General features: G+C 36.0%; 2 protein-coding genes across 3 annotated transcripts; one reads left to right on the top strand and one right to left on the bottom strand.

Annotated features, from left to right (window-relative positions):
• The first annotated feature begins 671 nt into the window (after nt 1-671).
• LOC109176691 (protein LOL1) lies at nt 672-2,967 on the top strand. Of its 2 annotated transcripts, none has more exons than XM_019326103.1 (6): nt 672-855; nt 1,035-1,188; nt 1,655-1,771; nt 1,874-1,987; nt 2,070-2,179; nt 2,736-2,967. In XM_019326103.1, the coding sequence occupies exons 2-6, from the start codon at nt 1,128-1,130 to the stop codon at nt 2,763-2,765; spliced, it is 432 nt and encodes a 143-aa protein (XP_019181648.1). In that variant the 5' UTR covers nt 672-855; nt 1,035-1,127; the 3' UTR covers nt 2,766-2,967. The 2 variants fall into 2 exon arrangements, with proteins under 2 accessions (XP_019181648.1, XP_019181649.1); XM_019326104.1 differs by having other exon boundaries at nt 673-855; nt 1,658-1,771.
• Nucleotides 2,968-5,015: 2,048 nt separating this feature from the next.
• LOC109176690 (ferredoxin-1) lies at nt 5,016-9,394 on the bottom strand. Its single transcript, XM_019326102.1, has 6 exons — nt 9,005-9,394; nt 8,817-8,880; nt 6,807-6,895; nt 6,001-6,069; nt 5,491-5,535; nt 5,016-5,363 (listed from the first exon to the last, which is right to left on the bottom strand). Exons 1-6 carry the CDS (start codon nt 9,263-9,265, stop codon nt 5,319-5,321), a joined length of 573 nt encoding a protein of 190 aa, XP_019181647.1. The 5' UTR covers nt 9,266-9,394; the 3' UTR covers nt 5,016-5,318.
• Nucleotides 9,395-10,436: the final 1,042 nt, after the last annotated feature.

Genomic DNA, 10,436 nt, shown 5'->3' on the forward strand with positions numbered 1-10,436 from the left:
TGGCACACAGGAATGGCAAGAACACACATGGACCACCACCAACCAAAAAGCTTCCCAGTTGCTGCAAACTGGATGTGCTGGTTCAGCCAGCACACGTGGCGCCACCTGGCTAGTCTAAATTGCCAACTCACTCCTGCAAAAAAAAAAAAGGAGAAAATGCACAAATATCATTCATGTACACAAAATACTTACATACTAATCTTATTCCGTATTCCTAGATGAGATTCCAGGGAAACACCATTTGAGTTGATGGTCAGAATAGAGAAATCTCGTTCTTATTTAATCATCGACTAATCATGTTGGGTTATTTTAGTGAGATTCATCTTGTCCAAATGACTTTGATTTTCTATACTTGCATGACAGAGAGACAGAGAGATACAGAAGGGGAGGTCCCTAAGTTGTCTGATAAAGCTGATCTTGATATATCACCTAGAAATATAGAAGTCACTGTAACCTATCCAGCCATAGTGAAAATGATAGCACCAACAACCTAGTTCGAGTGAAAGAGATTTGATTTTCCTTTAAATAAACTGTTAAAGTTTGAATTTTGTGAATAAAGTAACAGGTATTACGAAAAATCATATATCAAGAAGTATGATTATTAAAAAAAAAAAAATTATAGCATCGTGGCACCTTACAGAACAACACCGCCCCCCCTTTTAAAACCTCTCATAAAAACACCAATCCCACCCTCCAACCCAGCACAAAGCCACAAAAAGCAACCAAAAAATTATAAAGAAAACCATTCTTTTTCTCTTTCATCCTCCACTGTCAAGGAGTGTGTCTCACTCACTTCACAGCTCTCAACCAAATTTCTCTGTTCTTCAATGCCCCAAGAGATGCATATTACTTCATGTATGAAATTTGAGGACCAGATGAAATATATTCTTATAATCTTATATATGTGTGTGTGTGTGTGTGTGTGTAATATGTGTATTCTGTTCAGTCATACCATTACTTTTCAAATCCCTGAGCTGCTTTCTCAGAATTTTCTGTTGACTTAAGCAAGTTTTATCCATGTGTTGTTTTTCCAGGACAAAACAAAGATGAGTTCTGGTGTGTTTCATGTCCCTGAAGCAAGCTTTTAAGATCTGGGGAGAGAAGGGCCTACCATTTTCAGATTCACAATGCCAGTTCCTCTTGCTCCATATCCAACACCCCCTGCACCATACATGCCACCTGCAAATGGTATATAACATCTTATCTTTACCAGTTTTAGCCTGTGGGTTGTAAGAGGAAAACGTAACACAGGTATGAACATAAACACCATTCTTGAGCATGCCACCATCAGAAAATCAAATCCTTTCTCCAACTCACAATGTCAACCTGAGTTGTTTAATTCACATGTAAAGAGACTCTAACTTCTGTGCCTTTTCAAGTTTTTGGGAAGAATTAAGTGACAGATTTGGTGGGTACAATAGCAGATTCTCATAAACAAACCAGAATACCAGATTAACAACAATTCGTAGTAAAAATAGATCTGCAAAGGATGTTTTGTCATTCTTACCATGTATAGACAGTTTCAGGCTTTCAACAGTCCAGAAACACCAACGCATATTATATTCTTAACTGTGATATGATGAATTGGAACATTTCTGATTCATGATAAGTTCCACACCCTCAACCGATATTTGATAATAGATACAATGGTCAGCAGGTACACAAAGCCAGCTAGTATGTTCTGGCTGTCGCAACCTTTTGATGTATCCAGTCGGAGCAACCTCTGTGTGCTGTGCAGTGTGCAATGCAGTCACAGCAGTACCTCCACCAGGTATGTGCTTGTGAATTGTAACCTTCGTTATCTTTCCCGATTGTCTAAATGGTTGAAGGGAGGCCTCACCGATCTTCTTTCCACACTTTAACCCCTAAACAGGCACTGAAATGGCTCAGTTAGTCTGCGGTGGCTGCCACACATTACTAATGTACATTCGTGGAGCAACGAGTGTGCAGTGCTCGTGCTGCCACACTGTCAACTTAGCTATGGAAGGTAAAGTGCAATTTGATGATATATATAACACACATATTTTGATGAGCTATTGTGAATGTAAGAGTGAATGTAATTGTGACAGCAAACCAGGTTGCACATGTGAACTGTGGCAACTGCAGAATGCTACTAATGTATCAATATGGAGCAAGATCTGTGAAATGTGCAGTGTGCAATTTTGTGACATCAGTGGGGGTATGTATAAGATTCATTAACACAATACTTGCATCATTTTCCTTGAGTGACACTAGTTAATGCCATCTAGGGTCCTCTAAGTATAGTACATGGTTTTGCCACGTTTAGTCCTAAACTTTCAAGTTAACCACCCGTGGTCCTACAATTTTCAAATTTTAACCAACTGTGATCCTTCTGAAAGGACGACTTTTCCTTTACATTACTTCTGAAAGGACCACAACTGGTTGAAATTTGAAAGCTGAAAGACCAGGGGTAGTTAACTTGAAAGTTTAGGACTAAACGTGGCAAAATCACTATACTCGGAGGACCCCAGGTGACATTAACTCAAATACTGAATTATTCAATGCAATCCAACATCAATATAATCACACAACTCTGCAACTGTGACAAGAAAGGTTTGTGAAACAATGACAATTTTCAAACAAGACAGAGAAACACCCCCCCCCCCCCCCCCCCCCCCACCCACAAAACACACACACACACTCAAGATCCATAACAGTGCATATACACTTCTACAGTTCTACACACATTTAATGTCAAGTTCATTGCATAACAGGTTTCAGCAAGCACCAACGACCAGAAGTAATAAACTGAAAGGTGAAACCGCTAAGCTTGTACCATTGGATGTGTCTTTCCACAAGCAAAGGAAACCTCTCCTTGCTGCATGTATTGAGTTATTTCTTCTCGCGTGATTGTAATACAAATAAAGCAGTTTTGCCCTTTTGAATCTGCAAATAATGTTATATCCAATGACTTGTTAGTTCAAATATACATGAACTTTGCTGTAATGTCCCATATCAGTTCAAAATAAAAACTGTGACCGCAACATAAGAATGGAGATAGTATCTCATATGCAACAATAAGGTTTGCCCTTTTGACCTGTAGAAGAAAGCAGTGAAGACCAAAGTTCAAAACTAGCAACTTTGAATCTGACAAATAGCAATAAGATAAACACAAGATAAGCACAAAGTATTCCTGTGACAAAAGATGATCTTTCAGGTGAGACCCAATACCAAGGAACAGATAATATCTGAAATGCCCCACTTTCAAGAATCATCAACAGGATTTAAGTGAAGTGATCAACTACTTGCTCACAAGTTGTTGTCTACTGTCATATCACAGTGGAGCAAAGCTATCCCATTCACTCGTAAACTTTTGAGCAATATCTTTCCTCAACTTTGCACCATAAATTTCTCATGAGAGTTGATATTTTTCACACCCAACATCAGCCTTAAAGTGCGACACTTGGTGTTTTCAAGGGTTATCATAAAAAGCTAAAATTGATAAAATCAAGGACAAAGTCCTCTTGTTTTGGTAAATCCGAGAGGAATGGGAATTGATTCAATTGAACTTGACATCTTATCTAAGAATCACAAGCTTATAACGTTAGACTATAAGGATAAATGCAATCTAGTTACTCAACTGGAGGCTCATCAACCTCCACAAGTCCATTTTATTTAAGCTCTAGTCTACTCTATAGAAGTGTACAACATATCACTTTGTAATGGCTTATATAGTTACTATAAACTAATCAAGGGTAAAAAAGTGGAGAGAAACAACATGGTTTTAAGGCAGCAGATTGCTTGTGCTTCTAAAAGGCAAAGATGGGCAACAAGAAAAAAGTTCTATGGTACTGAGATATCTATATACAAATCATACAAAACTAGTAGTAAATCATTCATCTGCCACAAGGAAGACTGATAAGATGTCATGAAGTGGATATGCCCTCTCTTTTACCTTATCAAATAGCAATCACAGAGAAGACAATGGGCATTTGCCAATATCTGCTGCTCAATCTACTTGGATATTTAATCCAACAACCTAGTAAAGCTTGTGGCCTGTTAAATCCTATGACAGGCTGACAAGCCAGAATTTGGCACACTTGTGACTCCCATAGTCACATGTTAATGTCCATTTTCATTGTTATTAAGGCCATCTAAATGATAAGGTGAGTTAGATATTCCAACACATGGAAGGGTGTAGCCAAGTGATGCAGAGGGCACATTTATTTACTTCTCATCTATGTATTCCAAGAGAATTTTTACATGAGAAATTGATCTTTGGGTTGCACATAGGAGGTGGCTTGGGGCAAGACAAAAGATATTGATCATTGAAGAACAATATTTTTAGCCACAACTAAAGGGAAACATGAATGGTTATGTACAAAGTTGTGCAGTTTGTCAAGGTAACAAGAGATAATGCCAAAGTACTAGACTCTTCTCTATGAACTAAAGTATGAATAGTGCCATGCCAGCAAGTATGCAACACTTTACAGATTAGGAGTTGCATATCATTTGACTGTGCACACACGAGTACACCACCAATTTAAACATCATGTCTAAGTGTATCCTCCAATTCTGACCATTTGATTTGGGACAAGACTAGAATAAATAGATGGGCAACCATCTCATTTCTTTCATCTAGTACTAAAAATCATTTCTTTTATATTTTTCTATGGCTCCCTTTGAGAGAGTGGCAGCAATATAAGTGGAGCAATTGGATTGTTCCAATCGCATTGCTCCAATCAGACCTTTAACCCTCCAATTGAAATTTTATGGTTGAAACGGTATCACTCTAACTACAGTTCATCCAAATAGCGTTCCAGTGAATGGTTGGACCACTCCAACCGCTCTCTCATGTGCACCCTAAGAATTGTCTCCATCTGTTCTTTCTATTCTTCCTAGATTCTTGGGGTATGTCAAACTGTTTTCTGGGCATTGTATACTCCCAGAACATACTGGTCCCTTGGCAACTAATGAGTCAGATTATAACATAATACCATCCTGAATTTCCTTTGCACCAATCTATGGGCAATCAAAAAGACAAATTACACATCTTATCAATGATTATCCACATGTCAATATACAATTAATGGAAGCCTCAACAAAAGTTGAAATCCAATTGAATGAAACATTGAAACAAGGAGAGAAAACTGTCTCAATGCTTTCACAATAAGATGCACTTGACATGGAAATGGGAAGAAAAACTAAAGCCAAAATGTTAAATGCTTACAAAAATCACCAACACATCAGCATAACATGTGGTGAGAAAATGGAAAGTTAACATACAAATTAAGGAAAGAAAATTATACATATTTTGTTGGATTCCATATCATCTCCTCAAATCAACTAAGTGCTGCTTATTCATCCGCCATTGCTAATTCCAGTGCATAATCATCCCTTTCCTGCAAGAAGCAAATACAACAAACCTTCTTGTTACACTTCCATAATAATTATTTATCTTTCCATTTCCTAAACAATTTTGAAAAGATTATTTGTTCAAGGACTCTACAAATACTATGTATTACTTACAATAGGTCCTCGGGCAAAATATCTTCCAAATTGGAGCCAATATACCTGCAAGGTCTCATGATCTCAGATCACTACATTCCAATAATAAACATAACTAAAAAAAATAAAATAAATGTGAAACAGTTTATTGAATGAGGTGTTCCATCTCAGCTAAAAGTTTAAGTTGTTAATGAGGGCCATGAGGCCATACATATAAATTATATACTCCGTAATATTTTATATTTATCACAGCATGCCCCCTCTAGTGCAGGCCAACTTTTTTATGCGCTAAACATACGAAATTGTTTTGAGTATGGGTAGCTTCTTGAATTCATACCTAAGACCTTTGTTTAAATTGATGGTGAGGAAACATATTTATCCTAAAAAAATTTCAACAAGATAAAACTTTGCCCCATGAGTTTTTATACTTTTTGAGCTGGTGGGAAATTTTGACTGATTGAAAATAATACAAATGAGGTCATTGGTTCCTCAAACTGAATGTATGTTTTAATTATTTCCCCCTTCATTTACCTCATCCTCATCCTGCGTTTCAACTTCAAGGTCAGTTGATGGAAAACCCACACACAGAAGAGCATATCCCTACAACTCAGAAAAGATACATAACTCAGAAAAGATACATTATCAGTTATCACTAAAATTAATTATCAGTAAGATCGAAAAGCAAAAAATAAAATCAAGGAAAACAAAGAATGTAATTATACCAGGAAAAACTTCAGCAATTTAAAGTTAGATGTAAGACAACCATCCTATACTTCATATACTGTCTTAATCCCTACTGAGTAAAACTTCCAGGTGACTATTTTGATCTGTTAAGAAAGATGCTTAACTCAAAACATAAAACCAAATTGCAAGAGTACCTCAACCATGCAATTTAATTTGGACTATCAAGTTTCTGATTAACAAATTTTCAGATTTCTCTCCATAGACAATATAGTGATCGCTGTGAAAACATCCAGGTAGTATTACTCATGAATAAAATTGAATCCAGAATTCTTATCAAACAGGCACCCATAATTTTTTTAGATAGGACAAGAGAAGCATATAGAATAAGGTTAGAGAGAGATATGATGTTGAGAAAGCGTGAAAGAATTGTGCCACAGCCTCTTTGTATTTATTACAGGAGAAGGTACAAATGTACAATGTTTCCATATTTCCAAGGATTCCTATAATCACACAATTACATCCCCTAATCCAATGGAATTTAAATAATACATAAAACCAACAAAAAGAAACCAAATTCACTATTTTGTAAAGTTAGGGGAAGATAAAAGCCTGTAAAAAGTAGAGCAATCAAAGCAGAAAAAGATGTATATTACCTTCATTTTCAATTCATTTGAAATCCCTAATGCTTCAGGCTGTCTTATTTGCCCAGATTTTACACGGACGGCACAGCTAGTACAACATCCTTCAACATATAGGATTATTAAGATGCAAGTAGTTACCATATAAAACAATCTCCATAGTACAGAAAAAGTTAAGCTCAAGAATTGGGAAATAAATAAAGTATGATAAGTATCAAGTTCCTATTTGATCAAGAAGAGCTCTATTGCACTGAAGACTACTCTTACAAAACAAGGAAAGTCAAAGTCAAAAGTGAAAATACCCAAACTTACGCACTTTAAATCGTTAAGGCAACTCTAATCTCCACATTTTAGCCTTCCCTAACCCTCAGTGCTACTAACGTTCACTGAGAGAAACTAATATTTATGCCTTCACTCTACAAGAGAGTGACAAATATGGGAAAAGAAAGCCAAAAAGTTTCTACATCTTCTGACATTCAAAGGAAGGAAAATAACTGTACTCATATATGTTCTTGTTAAGTCCAAGACAGTATTAAAAGTGTATCCGGTCCTGACCAAGAAAGGCAGGAGATACTTCTCCAGTCAAACTACTACTGTGTCATTTGAATTTAAAAGCTTCTCTGACACCCACAATAGTGGAAATCTTTTGCAGTAGTTAGATATCATACAGGATCACACTCTACAGTTGACAACTACAAGAGACTACTAACGGAGTGAGATAACTGTAAAAGTTGTGAACGAAGTCATAAGAGGTCTGTAAGAGTTGTGAACGAAGTCATAAGAGGTCAAATAAAATTTCTAGTATCCTTGAAACGCAACAGGATATATATCAAAGACGAGGTAAAGAAAAATAAAATAAAATAAAATAAAATAAAAAGGCATAAATGAGGCCTAAGAAGCAGAAAAATCCATTTTTGTTGTACTTGCATATTTGTTGGAGAGCTTTTTCAAGTAATTACGACCAACTGAATAAAACCCTTCCCTATTTAACACCAAGAAGGAAGCTTTTGTATGATTTTTATGTTTCTGATCCTTTTTAATACCAAGACCACTCTTGGAGTCTTGGTATAAAAAGAAAGTCTTGGGACTAGTTAGGGTTCTTCTCCTCCCAATTCCATCTCTACTCCCTTCTTCTGCTCCTCTAGTCTCTTTCAATTTGTACTTGGATTAAACACCAACAATCCTAAACACTTAAGTTAATAATATTAGTGGACCATACACAGTCCTGTATTATTTGACGTCTATAATACATACTGTACTGTTTTTGTGACATTTACATACTAAAACTAGTACCCAAGTTGATTAAACCCTCACCATCTATTATATAGCCAACAATCTAGAGTGTAAAGCCTTTCAAGATGAATCCAAATAAAAATTAAAAATAAAAACAAATTTAAAAAAATTAAAAGTAAAATAAAAAACAGAGTCCATTCTCACCCCAAAAAAAACATTGAGAATGATCAGAGAGTAAAAATTTGTCATCACATTGACCATCATACCGATAAATAAATGATACATCCATCATTTCATTCTCTACAAACTGAGGAAGTAAGAAGTTAAAATGCCAAATTGTTATGTCAAACTAATGCCCTCCTCCTTATCACATTAGGACTCCAAAATTAAAAGTCAAGTTCTAATATGACATTGCACTTCCTCTTCACAATAACCCAGACTTGAGAGTTCTATCAAGTTTAAACATTGTTTGAATTTGTGCTTTCTTTCTTTTATCAAAAACTAAAAAAGGGAATAAAATCAGATCCTGAACTGTCCAAATGCATAAGACACAAGTAAAAGACTTATATAGTTCACATCTAGATAACCATTCTCACTTTAAAAGATTCCACTACTTCTGCACTCCAGAAACTGGCAGCACAATTTTCTTTTTTTATAACAGAAACGCTACCCATAACAATGATACAATAAAAAGAATCATTTATTTATGCTAATTTTAAAATGATTTTACACACATTCAATCACCATATTACGAAGTGAGAGTTGAAGCTTGAGTGATTATAGAATCAATACCGTGCCTGCAAGCAAAGGGAAGCCGTATATTCTGATCCTCAGCTGTATGCAAAATGTATTGATCCTGCATTTATGAACATGCGGAGCACTGAAATTTTTTGTTTTTTTGTTTCTTTTTTGAATTTTATCTGCACATTAAAAAAAATAAAATAAATAAATAAATAATAAATAATAAAAAATAAAAAAACCTCCGGGACGAAGAATTCGTGGACGACGCCGGTTTGACGGTCGTGAACAGTGACTTTGTGAGTGGGGACGCTAGAAGGAGGGGAATAGGTGCTACCGTTTTGAGCGGCGACGGCAGCGGGGGTTCGAAGCTGGGAAGTGGTTTTGCGGGTGCATTTGGCGGAGGAGCTTGAAGGGAACTTAACTGAGGACGGCGGCGCGTGAAGCTGGGGTGGGCGGTGGAGCGAGTAGCAAGCGTTGCAGCAGGGAGCTTGAAGATCCATTCGTCGGTATAGTTTTAGCTACCGGATAAACCAGAAGGAGTGGTTAATATTAACATCCCATTTTCTGCTCTCCAAATCAAACTGCTGGTGATGTGGCAATGCCCAATTCGTGTTCTAGTTATGTGTTTAGGCATCATATTATCGGGTTTTGATTATAGACTTCTCATAACAATTGTATATTTGTTTTTTGGAATAAGGTCCAAATTGACTACTGAACCTAACCTGAAGGTGCAATTAGGTCACTGAACGAAAAAAAAAAAAAAAAAAATGTAAGTAGGTCACTAAACACCCCAAATGTATACAATTTTACCTAATATCAGGTTACCATCCATTTCACTCAGGTTACCTATGGAAAGTGAGTAAGTAATTTAAATAATTTTTAATAATAAATTTTAAAATAAAATTAAAAAAATAATAATAAAACACTTTGGGTGGCCGCCGGTCACCCCCTCCTCCTTCGTCTCCGGCGGAGACGTGGGAAGGGGGAAGGGGGATGGCGTGAGACAAGTCTTTTGTCTTACGCCACCCCCTTCCCCCTCCTTTGTTTTTGCCGGAGACGAAGGAGGACCGGCTACCCCTAAGTTTTTTCTTGATTCTTTTTTTAATTTAAATTTTAATTTGAAAATTTATTATTAAAAATTATGTAAATTGTCAACTCACCTTCTATCTAAACAGGTAACCTGCTATCAGGTGAAATTGTATACGTTTGGGATGTTCAGTGGCCCATTTGCACTTTCATGTTACCTTCAATGGCCAATTTGAACCTTATTCCTTATTTTTTTTTAGTTAAATTCACTTTTTGTCCTATGACTATTAAGGTGTTGTCAATTTGAGTCCACAACTTTCAAAACTAACAATTTAATAGTTTAATTTTTCAATTTTTATCAATTTTAGTCAGTTCGGCCAAATTGTTGCTGAAATCTTTTAATTCAGTGTTAAAATGAAAGATAATTTGTGAACCATTGTTTGAATTAATATAGAGGCAGGTGAGATGTGAATACAAGTTGGCGACAATTGGGCGGCATTTTGGCCATACTGACTAAAATTTATGAAAAATTGAATTGTTAAGGTATTAAATTGTTAGTTTTTTTTTTTTTTTTTTTTTTGAAAGTTGTGTATTGGAATTGACAATAGCCTAATAATCATAGGACCACAAATGAAATTAACTATT

This window comes from Ipomoea nil, unplaced genomic scaffold (assembly GCF_001879475.1).
Source record: "Ipomoea nil cultivar Tokyo-kokei standard unplaced genomic scaffold, Asagao_1.1 scaffold0728, whole genome shotgun sequence".
Taxonomy (NCBI): Eukaryota; Viridiplantae; Streptophyta; class Magnoliopsida; order Solanales; family Convolvulaceae; genus Ipomoea; species Ipomoea nil.